We start from the raw sequence: 22,375 nt of genomic DNA on the forward strand, positions 1-22,375 counted from the left end.
CAGTTGATTCTCTAATTTAGAAAATCCTTCCAAACTTTTGACCAGTAGGCAGTATATATTGCAATTCAAACTTTCAAAACAAAAGTAATGAAAGTATAATAATTAAATGAATTAGTATCGAGTAATAAAATCTCTGGAAACACGTCGATTAGACACGATCCATTAAGGTAAATCAAACTAAGAAAGGTGTATCGTGTGTAATCATCACAATACTACACATACGATGGTATCGCAGGACATTATGGAGGATTTTTGTATCATGTAAAAAACTTAATTATATTTTTCACACTTACGGCTTACCATGTGGAGCCTACGAGTTTTTGTCATTAATATAAAAAAGTCGATATATTCATTAGTTTCTAAGAAAACAGCTTGTAACACCTTATTCCAGGCACCCTATAGTAGTCTTTACTTTTAAATTTTTTTACACTGCTTACTATTATACCTCCATGATTGAAAATGTGAGAAGTTGCCTTAACTTAACCACGATGCTGAGTAATTAACTTTTTCAGGCTCGAAGTTGCGTAAACACAGCATTGTATTTTAGCTCGCAAAAACTGTAGTAAACAATTAATATGTTTTTTTATGGGGTTGCATATATGTAACATTAGTCCTTGAATATTACTAAACATAACAACTTAAAATCATCAAATTTTATATGGAGCTTACTTAGGCTACTACATATTATCAATAAATAGTAAAAAAGAATTTTTCTCATAGCCCAAAAACATTCGGACCTGAAAAAGTTAATTTCGTCAACTGTTTAAAAAAAAATATATCACATTTTAAGAGGGACACGAATCAATCAACCCGATATGAAATAGCACATTGACGAATCTTAGTGTGTCAGAATAAGTATCACAAAATCAGAATAAATTTTAGCTACACGCTAGGCTAAAATCGAAATACGCCGTGAAGAATATGTAGTTGTGGATGTTCGATTAATTAAAGCTACATGTTGCAACGTACAAACTAAGCACCATTTTATTTTGTTCCTACCCTACAACTACACGAAGAATTTTCTCAGATAATTTATTTAGTATCTTACAGAGTCATAAAAGAATGATACCTTCAACAGGAAGGAGTTGATCCATTTTGTGAACGTTTTCTTCTGTATATGTAAACGTTCCTCTTGCAGGGCCTTTATACGGCCCTGCTCGAACTTAAGAACGTCCTCCCTCTGAGTCATTCTCTTCTGTATATCAGGACCACCCCTGTATCTGTCGGCTCTCGTCGGCGGATAGCTCGGTGCGTATTCGAGGTTGAAGCTCCTGTTTTGGGGTGCGGCGCCAAGCCCAGCGCCGGGCACATACTGCGCCCCTGAAATCAGACATTTCCGGTTTAGGCTAGGACAGATTTCCTTCTGCGAGAATTGGGGGAGAACCCCGCACGAATAAACTTCTCCAACGGAAACGGAAATTTCTGTGTGTATTACAACATACAGAGTGTTTCAGAACTGGTGGTACAAGCGGAAAGGTAGTGAAAAAATAAGTCGAGAATATAGAATACAGTTTTTTAAGGTCGTGCTTCGTTTTTGAGAAAATTGAGTTTACAAAGTACATTTAACATTGACTGTTTCTAAGATAAGCTACGTGGAAGCATTTCCTTTTCTCAAATTTCCTTCGCAAATGCCTGAAGCTATAATTCAGTACATTCCTACTGAAAATTCGGTTCAAATTAAAAAGCTAATTTTTTCGAAAACGAAGCATGATATATCGAAGAGTTTACTCTTATGTGCTCCACTTACGAAATACTATATATAAGTAAATGGAACATACCACTTCCTCTTATACCATCAATTTTGGAACATCCTGTATAAAGATGAGTTAAAAATTGCGTCAAAGAATTTGTGAATAAATATCCATGATAACGATAGTGAAGTGTGACAGTGATGTGCTGCATAACTAAAATGTAAATTTTAAAGCCACGTTTGCATATGCCTATGGTGATGTATCATTGAAGATGTTTAAAATCTTGTTCCCACATGTGCAAAGATATGTCGTAAAAAATACTTAAAGCTATATTTTCGGATAAACGATCATGTAATATGGGTATACCTCGCATATATAATCATGTTTTCACATATGCAATGACGTGATGTGAAATATATTATAGTTAAACCTACATTTTTACCAATCACACGGATGTCATAACAAGTACTTACTTGGAGTCAAATTGAAAACAAACGTTTAACACGTTGACTATTACGTTAAATTTATGAAAAATTCTGTCACATTGGCAATGATTTTAACTTAAAAAAATTGTTTTTAAACTCGGTTTTATATTTACCCTGTAATTCTTCTCTTACTTTAGGAACTGCCACTGTAATTGTTTTTATTATGATCATTCATAATTGTATAAGTTATTGTTATACACAATTACGCAAAAATTATTACCCATGGCTGACATGGCAGTGACCATGTTAAACGTGTTAAATTTATATAGAAAACCAAAAGGGATTAGCAAGCGCATAAGTAGCGTGCCCAGAAGGATTTACAGCCACATATCCCTTGCGCACTGGACAAATAATTGCTATTGTATATACGAGGATACAAGCATGACTGAATTAATTTCTATCGCATAAAATAGTCAAAAATTGTATTTTCACACAGGAATGTATACTTCAAATACTACTGTATGGAAGTTAATGAACTTTATGTAAACAAAATTCTTCTAAAATGGCATTAAAAATTAAAGTTAAGTTACAAATCAAATTAACTTGAACAGTATATAAGAGTTAAAATTGCACTGAGAAAAGCCCAACAGAATAATACAACCAACATACATGGCATTCTAAAACTGGTGATACGAGCTGAAAGAAGGTGGTATTATATGAGAAAATGAGTTTAAAATATAGAATAACAGTTTTTGATATCGTGTTTCGTTTTCAAGAAAATTGATTTTAAATTTTCACCGAAGACGAATGTACCGCCAAGTACAGTTTTAAATATTTGAAAGGGAAACTGAACAAGGGGAATACTTCTACATAGCTTACCGTAAAGACAGGCAATAGCCACACCGTGAGTATCCCTCTTACCTCGTGAAACCCTTCAAGCCTTCAAGAGTCTAAAATTATACTTCCATTGCGTTCATACTCGATTATAATACAAACTCAATTTTCTCGAAAATGATGTGCGATATCAAACAATTTTATTCTGTATTTTCTACTTATTTTCTCATGTAGTAACACTAACTTTCCGCTTGTACCACTAATTTTGGAACATCCTATACAAAGTCTCGTTTGCACATTTTTAAGATTCGATATGAACAGTATATAACGAAGTTTTGCTTTCCAATCTTTTGAACTACTTAATGCTAAGCAAAGGAAATTATAAACATATTTCACAAATTATAAACATTCTTTATAATGACATTTTGCTATTTCTAAACGATTTTCATTCACGTTCACGTTTATTCCATCCGTATTCTGCCCTTATAAGGTACGATAAAAGTTATGACGGAGGCTTATGTGCTGGCAATAACGACAATAAACCGAGGACAATGATCTTGTCGAGTCATCGACATCCATAAGAAGCAACTGGTCTGCTTCTTCTCCCCAGAATGAACTGTCGTTTGCACTTGTTTCTTATTTACTTTCAGATGCCTCAGAGACTTTACCGATGGATGACAATTTAATTTTGTGGACAGTGTAGTGAAGAAGAAATTTTGATGAAGATGTACATATCTCATATATGTATGTGCATATATAGGCAACGATTTCAGATCCACGAATTTCATCAATAAAACAAATCACAATTTACAATTTACATATACATTTTTCAGCCATTAAAAATATTTTACATACTGCCTGAGAACTAGTTTATGAATGCAAAATCTTACTCCAGCAGATACCGAAAACTCTCCAATATTCGTGTACACTGATACTTTCTTATTTCGATCATTAATTTACATTCCATAATGGCCAAGAAATAGGACATTAAAATATTTGTTGCTTCGGTGTCTTTCAATCACCTATTAATGTTTCATATTAATTGATAGTTTTTTTCCATTAAAAGGAGTGAAATATTCGTATAGAGGTCAATAGAAGGGATGAAACTGTCAAACTGAAACCCTTACTGAAAAAGAGGATCAAAAAATTAAGAAATAATAGATAAAATTTTGCATTTAAAACATGTGGATGTTTAGAGATTTCCATTAAAGATAAAAATTACATTAAAGATAAAAATGAAAGATTATAACGTATACTTTATCTTAAATCGTTTGTATATTTTTCCGTACTCTGTGCATTCTGTACATTTTTGCAATTTCAAATTTTCCATAAATGCATAAATTAAATATCTGCAGTCTAGCAATTAATATCTATTCACTTTAATAATTGACTTACTTAACGTAATAAGAATGCAGAAGATAATATGAACACTAAATATTTTCGCAATTTAACATTTAATAAATAAAATCAGCAGCGGAAAAAATCGGGGGGAAATTATACTATATCATACATGATATTCAATTATCATGACTATTTTCAGCTTTGAATATCTTGACTCAGTGATAAGTTATCCGGGGAAAGAATGTTACTTCCGCGTGGGTTGACTGAAACAACCATTGATGTCATGAACGTGCAATGTAGATACGATTATACCTATGACAATTTTTGTACTTTTTCTCACATTAAAAACAATAGTGTTTCGAATGTTTTCTTTTGATAATTATCTCGATTACAACATGGAAGGCGATGATAAGGCACGCGTTGACCTTAAACGTGTTGTAATCGATATAAACTCATTACGTCTTTTAATACGTATACCATAACAATTGAAAGTGAAATCAATTAAAGTTTCGGGTACTTACACCATGTCAACTACGTTAATTAATTCATATACACATTGGTTTAAAGTTTAAAGTTTGTTGATGACTTTAAAAACTGCAATTTGTTATAAAAATGATAGTCTTCACTTTCCAGCTCGATGTTTGAAGTTAACTTCAATAAAAATAAATTTGTCATAACTAGACTGAATAAAAAATTAAATGTATAAAAAAAATACAAAATACTTGTAATATTTTAAGGGTGATTCAAATCTAATTTTTATATAAATTATATTTTTTAGTTGCATTTCTAAAACTAAGCATAAACTTGCATAAACTGTATTATACCTACTATTTTTAAACAATATATTTGTTTCTATATTAGTAATAAAAAATGTTAAATTATTTTCGACAAAAAAGTTTGACACTATTTCATCAACCTCATAATTAATTTAACTGCATATCTTCGTCATTTATCTCGATAAGTTGTTTAAAAGAGAGTAATCCATTTTGTACAAACCTGTAGTCTGTCGAGACTAATTCTATTCAATTGAGATTTGTCATGCATTAACTATCGTGTGTCCGATTTAAATTGATCGAATCGATATTCTGAACATTCATTAACGATTACTACAGTGGAAATATACACTATTAAATGTCTGCTATTTTGAATTCATATTGTTAATATTTACCGATGAATTAATTCATAATATTGTTCTAAATTTTTCTATATTTAAACATTTCGTCAATGAAGTCATGCGAATTCCAGTAGCTTGTTTAATTACTAAATTGATAACACGCGACTGCTGATTTCAATTACGTTTTACATACATGGAATATCCGTTTCAAAACTATATAGTGCTTGTTACACTTTCAATGCCAATTATGCATATATTTTCCACGCGTTACGCTTCTATTTTTACCAGATGTTGCCAATAGCTCGTGTTGCAGATGAGCAAACATTTAGTATACTTTTAGCATAGAAATAATTGAAAAATATAATTACATACTTTTACTAACATTTATTTCATGCACAATATTTAACACGATACCAAATGTTTATCTATACAACAACTTGATATTTAACTCCATGTTAATCTTGATATGTATTATTCAAGGAAAGTTGGCTTTGGAATATTTAAACAGCATTTCGTACTAATCTTTAATCAGTAGTATGCATTATTCATGATGATTCAAGAAAACAAAGTTATTCTTCTCCAGTAAATAATGTTTTAGTTACTTCGTTAAAATTTATCAATACTGTCGGACGAATGAAGAGCTTGTAAAGCCTCTAATGAGACGAATCAAAGTATCTAAATGAGCAAATAATAAATGAAAATGAGAACAAGAATCGTACGAAAAATTTAAGAAAACAGTTTCACCATCAATTTAAGTTCAGTTAAGTTACTCTCATTTTAATGTACCATTCAATTCACTTAATTGCTGAATATAAATTTTAGTAATTCTTTAGCAGGTATTATTTTTACTCTTAAATAATTTTTATTTAACTTATTTCGAAATGGTTAGTGATTAACCACATTTGTACAGAGGTACAACATCAATCTATACTCTGATTCATTTAGCTCTAACTAATTATGCTTACGGTTAAAAACCACGGTGCAGTCATCTCATGATGTCATTTCAAACACATTCAGCGAGAATACTTATCACATTAACGCAGTGCTATCTTGGAATTCAATTACAGATTACGGTAAAAATAGCCACACAACATCAAAGTTAAACAACGAAAGAAAATATTGATTTCTAACGCAAGTGAATTTGCAAATAAGTTTCTTACAAGTAGATATTATTGGTTTTGGAAAGAAAATGAAATCATAATTTTAGAATTCAACTATACAAAACTAGGATTACTCAAAATTAAAATTACCAGAAGTTAAGACTACACAAAGTAAGATTTATCTTAAATTGGGATTACTCAAGATGAGAACAATCCAAGATTAGGACTTCTCAAGGTTGAATCTACTTGAAATTGAGATTTTTCATTAGTAACACTACCAAAAAATAACACTAAGACTACGTCAGATAAAAACTACCGAGGAATTACTTGAGATTAGAACAATTTAAGATTTAAATCCTTCAAGGATGAAATCTCAAAACCGAGATTTCTCAAGTCTAAAAGTACTACGATATTGAAACTACTCGACACTAAGCTACTCAAAACAATGATTACTTAAGATTAAAACTGCCATTGTAATATTGCAACTTCATAAGGTTGATACGGTTCAAAACTGGAATTCCTTAAGATTAGGATTCCAAGAAATGAAACCTACTCAAGATTAAAATTATCTAAATACATAAGGTTAAATGTACTTAAAATGTTTCAAGATTACATCTACTCAGCACAAAAGCTACTAAAAATTGACACTAACACAATCACAAAACCAAAAGTTAAAAGTACACACAATTGAAATTTAAGATAACTGCTCAAAATTGTGGGTATCCGAAACTGACAACAAGATCATCTAAAGTAACAAATATCAAGGCACAAAATATTATCAAAGCACATGCCAATCCATCAGAGATAAAAGAATAGTAAAGTCCAAACCTATTAGAACTGGGGTAAGCTAAGCATCAGGTCACAGACAGTAAATGTTAGCAAATGACACCCGGTGTACCAAGCTCTAATTACAAGGAATGCGGTACGGTGCTACGCTAGATAATCTCTTATCTACACGGATGAAACAGCAAACAGGTGCGGTTGGTACGAGATTAGGCTTTGTCTCTAACACCACTGCACCGTAAAACGCATAACCAGGCTTACACTATGTTTCTATGATATAACCAACCGCCATAGACGTTTCAAAGTAACGATTTCAGAGACGTTTATAGTTTCCAGTTTGCACTTCACTATCTCCCATCTGCTTTTATCGTTTTCCGATAGAACGTACCGTAATAACTGCGTGACATTGTGCCTTTGATCCTTCACTGATCACCGATCCGCACCGTCATGACTACTTTTCACTGTTCAACTGTCGACCTGTGTACGTCGAAAAATTACCGTTGGGAGTGAACGTCTGGACGTCTGCGAATGGCAACCACGAACTGATTCAGCTGTTAACCAACGACCAACGACCACAGACACACGGGCCTCTTATCGCGTATCGCGAACGTGTTATGTCCACGTTCTTTTATGTAGTTGACGCTGAGTACAAGTGTATTCCTCGCACCTAAACGGAGCGACAAACTTTTGCCAGTATCGTTCTCAACGCCCAATGATTTGATAATATTCTCAGCCTTGGTATTTTTTATTTTAGATGATCTCATTGTCAGTTTCGGATACCCACAATTTTGTGAGAGAAATTAAAATAAGAGGTATGAAAAAACTGTTGGCTTATTCTGCTCTATGCTGTCACTTTACAAGGAACTGCATGTCAAAGCAAACGTGAACTCTGCTGCGTTTAAAACAGGAATGCTCCGAGAGATTCTGTATATCCTTTGGATAAGGCCACGACCAGGTTGCATTGGGGTAAGCCCATGTTAAGTGACTCCGTCGGGGTGAGCTGGGCCTTGACTTTTATACATGCCTTGACTTCGAGAAAAGCCAAAATTTCTCACAATTTTGAGTAGTTATTCTAAGTTCCAATTTTAGGTTCTTTTAATTTTTGGTTTTGCAGATAGTGTGGATAGTGACAATTTGTAGTAGCTTGTTCACTGTGTAATTTGAGTTGAGTACGGTTAATGTTTATTGACGAATATTTTATATAAAGGGCTAGACATTACATATTTTTAGGTTCTGCGGACCAAGAACTTAGAACACAAATAATTTCTTTAGAAATCCTTGATTGACGAAATTAAAGTGTGTTTATAAATGCACAAATTATAATACCTGTATTCTAAGAAGGCGAATAACATTCTTCAAAAAGTGTAAAAATTACTCTCAACTTTCGGGGTTGACAAAAATAAATTGCGATCCATAGTTTGGCGACCCCTGATTCAGTACAATCTAGTGACTGATAATGGTACTTAACATTAACAAGCTTAAGCAATTATAAGATTTAAGGATAATAACCACGAAATCTAATTTATTTATTTACGACGATTAAGTTACTCTACAACATAATTAAAATAACTATTTTTACTTTCGCTTTAGTTTTCGTTCTAGTCTTTTAATCCTTTGCCTTAATTTTAATTTACATATTGTATTCTTTTTTCCTTTAATTGTAATCAAAGGGTTTATCTGTCAATGAGCTAAAAAATAAAAATAAAAATAAAACAGAAAGAAGTGTTTTAAAAACGTCTTTTTATTTTCACATATAATAAGATGTAGCGTTACGCAACTATTTAAAAATATTTATGTCTTTTAAATAAAACCAAATATTTTCAATTTAAAACTGTTATTGGTTATTTATGAAAATAAGAGATGGGCATAATAATCGGTCAACACACAGTAATTGGAACCCTTACCCCATATTATTTTATGAAAAAATTTAAGTTATTTGAAAGCTTCTGGACATTTTTTGACATTCTTTCAGTAGTCTAGGGTTAATTGGTCTTTAACCTGATAACGACCAAACTTTTACAAAGAAAGTCTGGCGAACAATCAAAACTATCGATATCATGAAACCATGTTTACGAGTTTAAATAGAACTCGGTTTGATAATAAAAAAATTTAATATCGTCTCTGCAACATTAAAAAGTTGATTAATCAACCATTTATAAATAAATTTTGCTCAAATAAAGATTCTTATGATTCTCTTTCGTAAGTACACAGTTCTATTTTCTTTAAATGTGTAATGTTAGAATAAAATTTGCATATATAAACTATTGACGATTAACGTATACCAATTAAAAAGGGGAGACCTCTGTTTTGTTAGTTTTATGCAGCGTTGATCTAATACATGGTACCTATATATATACTCATTATAAGCTCACAACTCAGGATAACACTGACTTTATAAAGACTGAGAGACCCTTTTCTTAAATGATCATTGGACGTAAGTGATGTAATAGTGAGTGTTTTTATCTTGCAAAAGATAAAGAAAGATGAGGGTGCATTTAATTTAAAAAAATAAGAATAATAAGGATTACATGAAGAAAGCTCTAAACATATGTAGTGTTCTTTAAGAATAAATTGTACACGCATAGGAAATGATCGTACCAGTCATGCTGACTGCCTTTTGGGTGTGAACAACTATCGCCTAGGCGTGGGAGCACACGTTTTGTCGACTTTGAGGTGTGGGGGAGGAAGAAGAGTGCAGAAAGGAAAGAAACTACCTACATATGTAGAGGAAGTAGCGTATACTTCAGTTTCGCTTCAGTGTTGAGAAGGAGTCACCAAAGTAAAGACAGATGTGATGTCACGAAACAGAAATACATATCGTTTAGCAAATTTTTTCAAGGCATAGGCTTGTCACCGCGTTGTGATGCAACCAGCAAATACATGGAATTATTGAAACACGCTCGTCTATGTAGCAGGAAATGAGAGATCATGCCGGAAATACGGTGAATGGACTAAAGGGAACGATTCATTCGAAATCGATTCAACTTTGATATGTTTCTATACATATTTAGAAGAGAAAGGGAAAGTCGGAGACGCGAAGAAAAGAATACTTCAAGATACTGTACTTATTGATGATATAGAAATAATATCTATTAAATACGAAATTAGTATTTGTCTATTGAAATATACAAAAATTATTTTTCTGGACTAAATAACGAAAAATACAAAAAAGATCATTTTAATCTTAATGACTATAGAGTAAAATATATATATAAAGAACAAGAAAGAGTGCAGTTATCTATTTAAATATTAAAACCTCTCGAGAAAATTGTCTATAGTCTCCTAATACGTGACAAAATGTATCTATTAAAAAATATTTCGCGCAATTACATAAAGAATTTGAGATATTTTACTTGTGATAATTTTGTTGCGGAGATATGATTGTATATACGTACATCTACCATTACAAGTGAAAAAACTTTTGGTTTTCGTAGGTATAAGCCCTGATGACGCCAATATAATCTTTGACTCAATCTAAGTGTGTCTCCTTTGCTAAATTAAACTTGTGTATTTTTTTACTTTTTACTGTTAACTAGAAAACTAGACTTTTAAAATCATCTAAAAAGAAGTAATACTTCTTCTATTTCTTTTCAATAAACTAGTTCCTTTCCTACCAATTTTTGAATTTTGTTCGTAAATGATTGCTTATGAGAATTTTCCTATCTTGCTCTATACTTAGATGTTATATCAAGGCCATCTAACAGATAATAGTTTTGTTTGTTCATGAATAACCTACATAAGTACCGAAATAAACAAGATACTATTTAATTGATAATTGTAACTTATCTGTTGAAATTCCAGGGCCGAAGGAAAATAAGATTTCTCAGAATCATAAGAAACAGAAAATTGGTCACTATATCTATCTCATAACCATTCTTGCCCTATGAACATTCACTATATTGTATCGATTGGAAAATTTTGTTGAATTTTTTCATGAATAATCAAATTATTCCTCGAATATAAAGTTCATCCATTAACTAGAACTCATCAAGTTGATTAAAATATCTTGTTTTGGGAGCATATTGAGCACAGTTTAGAAGGTATTCATAATTGAAGTTAATTTCTTGAAAATTTCAAATCTACGAGCAAGATAAGATATATAGAGCAAATTTAATTGTTAATACTTCGCAAACTACTATTCATACATGTCTAAAACATTGAACAAACGTAGGTATTCGTCTTGACAAGTTCTAGAAACTGACGAAAATTCAGTACACAGTCAGCGTTACAATTTACACCTAAGGAACATTTTTTATAAAAGGTGGAATCTTCGTTAATTGGACACAACAAAGTTAGGAATGACTGATATCTTATCGAAACAAGCTTTATTAAAATTAGCTTTGGTATAAAAGTATTGAATTGTTTCCGAAATTACTTTTGACTCAAAACTTATGACACGATTTTATCGAAGACGTTTAAACGCTCACGACCAGTTCTTATCACATAAGGCAGCAAGTTGTAATAGTAGTAGTAATGCGATGAGTTCATAAATCATAACATCATCGTTACTTTTACCAAATATTCAATAGAGATAAGCATACACAAGCGCTTGTCGTAATCGATCTCAAATAAGAACAGTCTCCACTTTAAAATTAAATCTACCAATCATGTACATATATGGTGAAAATAATAAAAAATATCTTAAGTGTTAGTTAGAGGTAAAAATATTTATTAAAAATGATATCGACTGTTCGTTGACTTTTACGCATTAATAATTAAGCATTAATAAGTATTTATATTATATTAATATTAATGTTAATAAACGTTGACAAAAGCCGAAGATGTTGAATAATGTTTTTAAGTACTAATGAATAGAATAAACATTCAAGGGCAGAAAATATTGATAATTTTTTAACAATTATCGATAATAAAATCCAATTAACAAAAACTACAACTTTTAATCAATTCTGACAATTGTGGAAATTTTTAATAAATATTAGACAATCTTCATGGATATTCACAACTGGTGGGACTGATATTAGTAATGTCAATAGTACCCATTGATGTTATAATTTTTTTAAATTAAACGCCACTTACTAACGATACTATTATAGAATAACCGTAAAACACCTTATTATCCTAAATTTTTAGCCGCCTATCAGAAACGAATAGAATCAATTAGAACAGTCTCATTTGTTTTTTTTTTTTAATATTTATACTCTCCTTTTTATCGTTACTAAAGTGCTGTTATTAATTTCATTAAAAAAATTTTAGGGATACCTATCAATTAATACATTGAAAGATCACGAAACACAATACACATACATAATTATGTAATATGTAGCAGATTTAGACTTTTCCTGGCTTCATGAGGTCTATAAACTAACAAACATTTATTAAAAAATGAATATTACACTTGGTGAGTTCTAGTTAGAAATGCACTTATAGAAACTTGTTAACAATTTCAGCAGTTTAGTACAGTCTTATAAATAAAAGACGTATTTATCCATCAAAAAAAGAAAAAGAATTTGGCGTGTACATTGTATTACATGTGTCATATACACTAGCCATTTGACTAATAGTTTCCTATGCTATGTTTACGGGTGTAGTACAACAGCAATTTTCGCTGCGTGAACTTTCATCGTTCAGGCTTGACTGCATAAGATACCGTACGAACTCATTTATGCGCTTGCAGGAATAGGAAGCAGCGAGATTCCACCGGAAGCACGGTGGATGAGCGATGCTAGAAACAGAGAAACTTCAAAGGTTTCAGTAATATCCAGATAAAAGTGTAGAATTCTTCCGCGCTTAATTTGATAGCCACAATTATATAAAAATATGTTTTCATATTTCTCTTAAAGAATTCTAGTTTTTATTTATTTTTAAATTGAAATATAATCGAAAGAATTGGATATAATTTATAGAGCTTAATTGTCTTATGATATTGTTCTTAAATCATTATTTTCTTTATGAAAAATTGAGTAAATTAAGTATTAGTAAATATACTAAGAATGTTTATGCCAGGATTTACACATGTAAATTTTGAAATCTTTTCTAACTGCATTATCTAATACCTACACTACCGTGCATAAGTATTTAGACATTTTCACGTTATTGCAATATGTAAAATATACCAAGTAAAATTCTATAATATAGCTTTTACTACAAATCTCATCTCAGATGATTATACAAGGCTTACAAATATCGATGCAAATAATATCTGATATCAGTTAGCATAAATAACAAAATGTAGGTATTTCATGCGTTTCTAATGTTAAAGTGTCCAAATATACTCATGCATGGTAATGTATATAAATATGTTTCATCACAAACTGTAGTTTTTGTAATAACACGACCACCAAAGTGCATCAAACTGTACACTACACGAATTCTTTTGCACTTTGAATGATTGAATAATCGAAACTTAACTCGACGACTAATTATGACATCAAACGCGAAAAGAACATTGAAGATTGCAGCGGAACGAAATAATTAAACGTAATAACTTTGATCACGTTCTGTCGCGTGACATTTTACGATACGTCACCGACGAATTTGCATACCCGGGAATCGTGCGCGCACGCACACACACGCGCGCATACGTTTGTCAAAATTTATCAAGAGAAAGTACGCGTTCCTTGCTTCTTGAAGATCTTCAAGCTATCCAACCAACGTTTATCTTTTATATTCTCAAGGACATGTGTATATTGGTTCCTTGTAATTTCTTGCACTCAGTTTGTACATATGACCATGTCGTTTCCTCATAGTTAATTTATTCACTGTAGTACAAGAAGAAGTTTGAACTCAGGATAAAGTATTACGAGCTGAATAGCGTTATACGAAGAGGAGAATGTAGGTTCAATAAAGAGGAAATGAACTGAAATAATGATTGGAAATTCTTAAGATATCCTAGAGTTGTAGAAAATTTGTTGCAAAAGAAAGAAAAGCAGTAAGTTCGAGGAGAAAATGTAAAATGTGCTGATTAAGTTGGAGGCTTTATCAACCCTTTTGCTGCGAACGACTTTACATATAGTGTGAATCAGAAGTAGAGATTAATCGAGAAGGTAGAGCCAGAGTTTTATTTCTAATAATGAACATATGTTATTTTTCATAATGCTAAACAAAATGATAAAATTATAAAAATTGTAATACAAAAACATGTAATATCTAAAACTAGAGAGGCCCTGTTTGTAGGGAATTAAGATAGTTGTAGATTTTCTCAGGTATTCTCCCACAAAAAAACAATAAATTATTATTAGACTATATGAGTACAGGAGCAAAATAAATTGCAAACATAAACAAAATTCTAATTACTTTCAAAATATACAACTTTCTTGTTCATAAAATGAAGCTAATAAATATCTTTGATTCTCCACAATATACTTTATATAAAAGACTTTCCGACTTATGCATATAAAATGCAAAGTAAATTGTTTTATTAATAGTTTTCGACATTTTTTTGTCAAAACTGAATATATTTCGTCAGCTTTCACTCCTAGTTATAAAAATGATCAATAGTTCTTGTTACAAATTTGTAAACGATATAAAGAAAGAATGAATATGTATAATATTAAGTGTAAAAATAATCTATTGAATTGTTTTTATTTTTTCGCTTATTATTTATAACTGGAATTTCAATTATTGCAATCAAAATAAAAAAATGTATGGTAAAAATTATTTTCTTGATTAAAATGTTTTTGATTACAAGAAACAGTTATAATTTTTTTTATTGCCAGTAACTACGACTGATAATGAAATTTTGCTTCGGTTGCTCATTCCATATATGAACATAATGTGATTATGGATGAGAAAAATTAATTTCAGTCTACCGTAACCGTCGTCGATAACAAAAATTTATCTACTTTTCTCAACTACGATTCGTCATCATTAGAAACCGTTTTTGTTATAAATAACGGTTATGAGCAACTGAAATAAATTCCTCTCATTGTTAATGACTCTCGACAATAAAACAAAATTTCGATCGTAAATAATAATTGTTACGTGATTAGAAAGTTTTGGAAATCAATGTTTTCTACTCATGTTGTTTCTGAATAATTTTCTTTGCACCTTATAATTATTATCCTCAATTTAATTCTTTCAGTGTCAAAATTGCCACAGACCGATTCCCCGGTACCCATTTGAAAACTCTTCTAACTTATAACTTTGTTTACTGTTAAATGTGTGAAAAAGAATACAACTTTTTATAGTTGGGGTACTCTGGAAGAATGTATCGACGTGTGGAAAAAGTTTCTCTCACCAATAACATTTATCGCGAGTATAGGATTTTTTCTTAATGCATAAAAATTAAGTAAATATTGGCCTAACAATTTTCACACTATACCCATGATGTAGATGTTAGCACTGAAAGAGTTTAGTAATATATAACATATTAATAAGGTTTTTAATTGATCTTTTTCATAAAATTTTTTAGAATAACTGTTATATTTGATCCCCGATTTCTAGAAAGGATTTCTTTTCTCGACCAAATCAAGTAAATATAGATTTTCCTTAAAGGTAAATATAACTTTTACATGCTTAATCTGAAAAACTAACTATGTTTGTTTATACTTATCTACTATTAGAAAACAATCACACTATTTTAATTCTTTCATTTCACGCTAACAAGCATCTCACTAATTATCAATTAAGACACGAAACTAAGGCAAATACTCATCATATCTTCCTTTCATCACAAATAAGGACTCTCAATCTTCCATGATGAGCAAGTAATGCACTTACTGCTACAGCGAATCCTTTGTCACGGTGACTATAACATTTTATTAAAACTTTCTGCACAGTTATTATTCAGCCACTGTCAACAATCCACTGGAATCAATTGGAGAAAGTTGCAAAAGGAAGGCTCTAAAGAACAAAGAGGCGGTAGGAGACAGTCTCACTGTTCAAACGTCGTTAGAGGTTCATCGGTGCCAGGAAGTGCAGAATCGCTCCGGAAATACGGTGAATGCTTTGTAAGAGCAAGGCTCTTGGGTGAAATCTGAACTTTATTATGATAGAGACCCATTCAGAGTCGGCTCTCGAAAGAGAACCCCACCTACTACTGACACTGTCAGGTCAAGCAAACGTTTGTGTTGCAAGAAATCGTGCGCTGGTGAAAGAGAAAAAGGATGTGACGAGGTCTCGCAAGTTCAAACGATATGACGATACGCCTATTCATGTATATTTCGTTGGTCGATCGACGTCAAGATCAAGATGAGCGTTTATAATTTCTTTTCAATGGCACTAGACTTCCTTTTTGCGATCAGAGACGGGGATGACAAGATCTGCACATTGCCCGTTTCCAAAGTAAATATCATAAGTCGAGATTATGAAATTCTTCTAAGGAATAACGAGAAAATTGCTATTAGCAAAATTATTGTGTAACAGCATTATGAAATATAGATTAGGTAAAATTTACTCAGAAATTTATTGCTTACAATTAATACAGATGGTAAGTGTGTGAATTAAAAGATGCTTCACGCAGTTAAAAGAAAATTGAACATTTTTCTTCCGTGTCAGTTTTCTTGAAGAGATGCTATACGCAGTATTTTGTCACTCTAACTCAGCATTATTCCCCTAATTTACCCAAATTATATTCTTTCTCCTCAGAAAACAAAAAAACGTCAATGTGTAAATTAGGTTCAAAAATTAACTTCTTATATCTTGTAAGATTGAAACGTAGATACATATGATCGTAAATATATTTTAGTAAGTAATTAGTAAGTCTTATATAAAATTATATACTTATCAATAAAGTAAAAAATAATATGAAACATGTTTTAAACAAATCTTTAATAAATACTTGAATAAGATTACGAAAAGTTATTTTTTAATTTATATTGTCATATGAATGAGTCATAGAGAGATGAAGGTATCTATTCTATTAGAGTGGCTAGATATTTTAGTGACCAAGTATGTGCTGAGCCATGAACTTAAATAGAGCAAATACTGTATACGTATGTGTAGACTTTAGTCAATCAGGTTAACACTGAAAACAAAATTGAAGCTCCCCTTCGGTTATGATCTTTTTTTTAATTTTAGTAGATTATTATTAAATCTTTCTAATTAAGGCTTTTAATTGAAATTTTACTCAGGTTACTGTGGTTTTATTGTTAGAATGAAGTTCTGGATGATATTTATCATAAATAATCATAACCTAGTTAATTGAGAGCTTACTGTATTTGAGAATTCAAGGCAATTTTAACATTTTTAACATACAAAATTCTCTTCAGAGCTCGAATACTTAAATAACTAAAGTAATTATAAGTAATTATAAGTACACCTGGATCTATTTTTACACGGTACGCATCCACCATGCTAAACGAGACACAAGTGTAGTTAATTATAACAAATTGACAGTTCATTACTTGTATTTGCATAGTGCAATATTATTGTATTTTTGAAAATCTATCTATTCTTTCTCTAATTATTATCACTAACAAAGGTATCTTTTACGTTGCATATACAAACTTATTACCTACTTGTACCGAATTATATTTATAGTATGTAACTAAGTACTATATTGAATCTATACAAATCATGTAGTCTCGAAAACCTCAGAAAGAAAATTTCAAACTTCAACTTATACAGTGTCAATGTTTTAACAATATGATCGAATTAATACAATTTGTTTATGAATATTTTCTATATCAATTATAAAAAATAAAGTTAGCATTACTTCATGTATTTTAGTTAGGTTGCACACACATTAAAATAATTTAAATGACAGAAAAATATACATATAAGTTACTCAAAATGACTTGCTCTAACTTTAAACTAGTTCCATTAGTTCTTCAAAAATTCTACAATTTTTTCATTTTCACTTGTGAGTTCGATGATGCAAAACGTCTGTTCCAACATTTGTAAAATAGGATCCGTATCACGAGTATGATTCACTGTTATAAAATAGGGAGTCAAGGGTTAAAGATTTTGACATTTAAAAGAATCGAATCTTATATAAGCAGTAGTTGCTAAAAACTCTGGTACACAAAGGCATAGGTACATAAGAGGTGTTCTTTTTGCTAAGTGTATTTTGAATGTTTAGTAATTGTACATAATTAATTTTGAAATCAATTCTGAAATTTTTATTTTTCTGTTGACTATCTTGAAGGACTAAAAAAAGATAGTATTTCTCTTTCTTTAAATCTTATACTCTCCTTCCGCTTTTTTATTAGGTTTAATTAACGCTCTGTATGCGAACAGTCGTCAATGAAAGAAATACCTACAGTGAACTTCGAGCAGAAAGACGTAATCTTTTTATGATAGCAAACTGCGAGCCCTTTCACACGTCTGACATAACAGTTCCAGGCCGGAAACGATTCTTCTTTATGGGAAGTGGAACAGTGCGACTACTGTATGAATGAATGAATGAATGAGTACGATGATACGCGAAACTAAAATATGTTGCATGGTTTCTGAAATTATATAGAGTAACTCGGAAACACCATATTTCGCAGAAAAACAATGAAAGAGAAATAATATAATAAAACTAAAAAGGGATTCTATTATAATCAAAATTTTACTATAATATAATTTCATGTTTTTTTTTTTTTTGTTTTACTAGCAAGTAATGAAATTTATAAATATCGTAGTGTAATGAATTAAGAATTCTCTTTGTTATTAAACTGTCTGACTTGTAGTTATTTGTGGTGTAGTTTAGAAACAAAATCGATGAGATTTACACTCGCGACCTCATTAACTATTAATTGGACTGATCGTGAGTCACACTCTATTGATAAGCGAATTCGCGACAAACAGCATGGATAAAAATGTACTATGACCGATCTTCACGCAATTGTTGTGAAACTATGCGATTATTGAATCGCTAATTAGGGAACTATTCCTCTTTTATGTTCATTAAACTTTGGTATTAAGTCAACAGTATTAATACTCAAATAGTGTCATCGTTCATAATGATGTTATCTTATGACGACGTAAATTTTTAAGAAATTTAAAATAATTGTCACAATTACGCAAAAATTTGATATCTATATTTATTTACTCTTGTAACATTATTTAATTATATCTATGTAAATTTTTGTTTAGATGCAATTATAATTTTACTCCCGTTTTTACGATATTTTGACCGTATTCTTATATTTCTTACCCACATTTGATGTGGAAAAGACAATATCATGATATACTATTTAGCCAACAACTCCAAAAATATTTAATCAAAAAGAAGATTTCGCCAGAGCAATTAAATTCTAAAATTGTAGTAAGTGCAAGTAATGCAAGCTATACGAAAATAATATTAAGTTATTGTTAAATATTACATTTAAAAATATTGACATTCTATTAAATAACTGCCTAAGGAAAAGAACTTGAAGTTCATTCATTTTTTTAGATCGACAGGATGGAGTACCCCAATTGCAATAAAAGAATGATCATAAAAGCATTATTTGAATATTTATTATTAGAATATTTAATCAAATAAAAACATAGCTGGGCCCTAGAGCTATAGTGAATTGAGTTACACAGACAATAAGTGGACTAATTCCAATCTAGCTGTAGCCCAAATAAATAGGTATTCAACAAAATATTATCACATGACCTTCAGATTTTATCACCATTCCTCAACATTTGATTAAACTCCCTGCATATGCAGATGTAGTCTTCTAGACAATGAAAGAGTAACTCTGAAGTATTTCAAGAGAATGGTTTCTACCAAACAAGAAGACTTGTTTTGACAAGACTGGCCGACAATTTTCCATTTAAGAAGAAAACCAAGATACTTGGTATTTACATAACAGTAAAACAAGACCATTCGCGCATTTGCAACTCTAGTAATCCGTTTAGCCGGACGTTGGTTCGTTAATCCAGATGACATCACCGTTTTCTCGGAAGTTTATGCACGTCGCCGACGCTTAATTTCAGTTTCTGAACTGCGTTGAATAAGATTGACAAAACTGTACTTGAGAGCCAACGTGACCCAAGTCCTTTTTTGTTATTTTTCAAGAGAACCGAAAAACAAATGCGATTACCATTTACTAGTATAGTATTTGAAGTAGTTTATACTATTAAATTTCCTTCACTTATAACGTAACTTAACTAAGTTCATATTATTCTAATAAAATGAAGAGAAAGTAATAAGATCCTGTAAAAAACTTAATTTTGAAAAAATGGACTTTAATTAGTCTGGCTCTGAGGTACAGAAAAGACGTCATATACACATCGTCAATTCGTTCAATGCATTCGTATCGATTACTGCGTCGAATAAAAAGAATATGACACGTGTTAGATAACTTTCGGATTTGCCCCCTGTTGGCACTAGCATTTTGAACACTGTTATCTGACATATACATATTCGGAGTATTAACAAAAATGAGAGGTTTTGGAAAGTTCTACGTATGAAAACAATGAAAAACGTTCTTGTTCATATTTATGAGCTAGAAAACACTTAGTTTGTTAATTATACAGCACTTTACCGCACTTTTAAAGGAGATATTTACATAAAAGTCAAGATGAAGTCCAGTGTTGTCTCGAGACAAGCTCAATGATACATTCAAATTTTCTTGGAACTACTCTTCCAATTTAGCTAGTTTTTACTTCTGAGAAGTCAAAATTTAGACGAGTTTTTAATAGTCTATAAACTCTTAACTAGGAATGGTATTCGAACCTGTAACCGAAATTCTTTTTGGGTTCAGGAAATTATTTATTTTGATATCAAATTAAATAAAAGGTACTGATAACATACGGTTCTCAATGTATATGCAGTAACTAAATTAAAACTAAAATGAACCTTCGATTCTATTCTCTTCTCATCGAGCAATATCAAAATTTTGGTTTCAATTTGAGATCAAAATTATTATTACTGTTTCTTCATTTTGAAACTTCTATGTTAAAACTAAACAATTTTGATCTCCATGATAAGAAGTTTTCAAAAATAAAATTCAGTGACAACATGCGTGTAATTATGTGTACGTACGTGTGTTCACACATGCGTGTATGTAATCAAATACAACAAATTTTTGGTCCCTTCGCTAACGATTCCTCAGATGTAAGTTAAAAATACGTAACAGTTAACCTTTTTGTTTCATCTGACGAGCTAAACTCGTCATGCTGTTGTGAGGTCATATACAGGGTGATCAATTTATCTGAAAACCCTCTAATAAATGTTGGCAGCACTTACAAGGCTAACAGCAATTACAATAAATGCTGCCAACACTCGGAGGGTTACCAGATAAACTGATCACCCTGTACTGTAAAATGACGACCGTAGATGGTACTGTGCACGTATGGACAACTTAAACGATTTTGGCCGCACCAACACTCTCTATCTCTCTCCCTCGTATTTAGTGGCTCTTATGTAAGAAAGAAATCGAGAGTGTCAGTGCAGCCAGAATCGTTTGAGCTAGGTGTACAAAATAAGTAATTTCGATTTTCAGAGTAGCCATCAAACATCTAAATCTCAGATGAATGGGTTAAAGAACTACATATTACATAGTAAACAAAATGTGCATATGAAAAGCGAACTAAATTTGTGAAAAATCTGTCGCCAGCAGTATTTCTTACATTCTTTCATTCGTCGTAAGTACAGTCCTAAGATCGCATCGACTCGCATTGTAGAGTTTATGTTTACCAGTCAAAGTTTCAAGAATATGTCGGGAGACTGTATTTATTCACATTCGTAATTTTATGCAACCCATACGTCCTTTATTCACAGCTCATCTTATATTTTTTCAATTCCAAATTCTCTTTCTTTCTTTTACAAGTACATCCCACTTTCTACATGTAACTACTCATTCCTTCCCTTTCGATGTTACATTTAGTTGTATAGGAATTCTGTGTATTCGACAGTAGGTATTCTGAACAAGTTTCTGAGACACAGAAGTCTATTTTGATAACATTTATATGAAACCCAAATTTATTTTGGCTGTCTTTGGTAAGACCAGTTTAGAAACCGAAAAGTATTTCGGGTTTTGAAATGAGAACACTTTGTAAAAACGGTAAATACGGTTTTCAAAACAGTGTCATAGAGAAAACCCGAAATAAATACGATCTTATTGAAAAGATATACTAAAACCAAAATGAATCTCGGCTTCAGAACTGAATACCATCCCTGCTTTCAACTGACTGTCAGCCATGATCTTGTATCGAGACAACACTAAGGTGAATGTCCCAGTACCTAAACGTTCAAGATGTCAAATG

General features: G+C 31.2%; 1 protein-coding gene across 1 annotated transcript in view; it reads right to left on the minus strand.

Moving 5' to 3' along the window:
- The window catches only part of Kst (spectrin beta chain, non-erythrocytic 5 kst), a 52,963-nt gene extending 45,215 nt beyond the window's left edge, over positions 1–7,748 (minus strand). Inside the window, exons 1-2 of the mRNA XM_076393689.1 lie at positions 7,677–7,748; positions 1,070–1,320 (exon numbers count right to left, since the gene is read on the minus strand). Of these exons, the coding sequence (XP_076249804.1) occupies positions 1,070–1,320; positions 7,677–7,695 (270 nt within the window). The 5' untranslated portion in view covers positions 7,696–7,748. The remainder of the gene's footprint in view (positions 1–1,069; positions 1,321–7,676) is intronic.
- Between the last annotated feature and the right edge of the window lie 14,627 nt (positions 7,749–22,375).

This window comes from Calliopsis andreniformis, chromosome 3, assembly GCF_051401765.1.
Source record: "Calliopsis andreniformis isolate RMS-2024a chromosome 3, iyCalAndr_principal, whole genome shotgun sequence".
Classification (NCBI taxonomy): Eukaryota; Metazoa; Arthropoda; class Insecta; order Hymenoptera; family Andrenidae; genus Calliopsis; species Calliopsis andreniformis.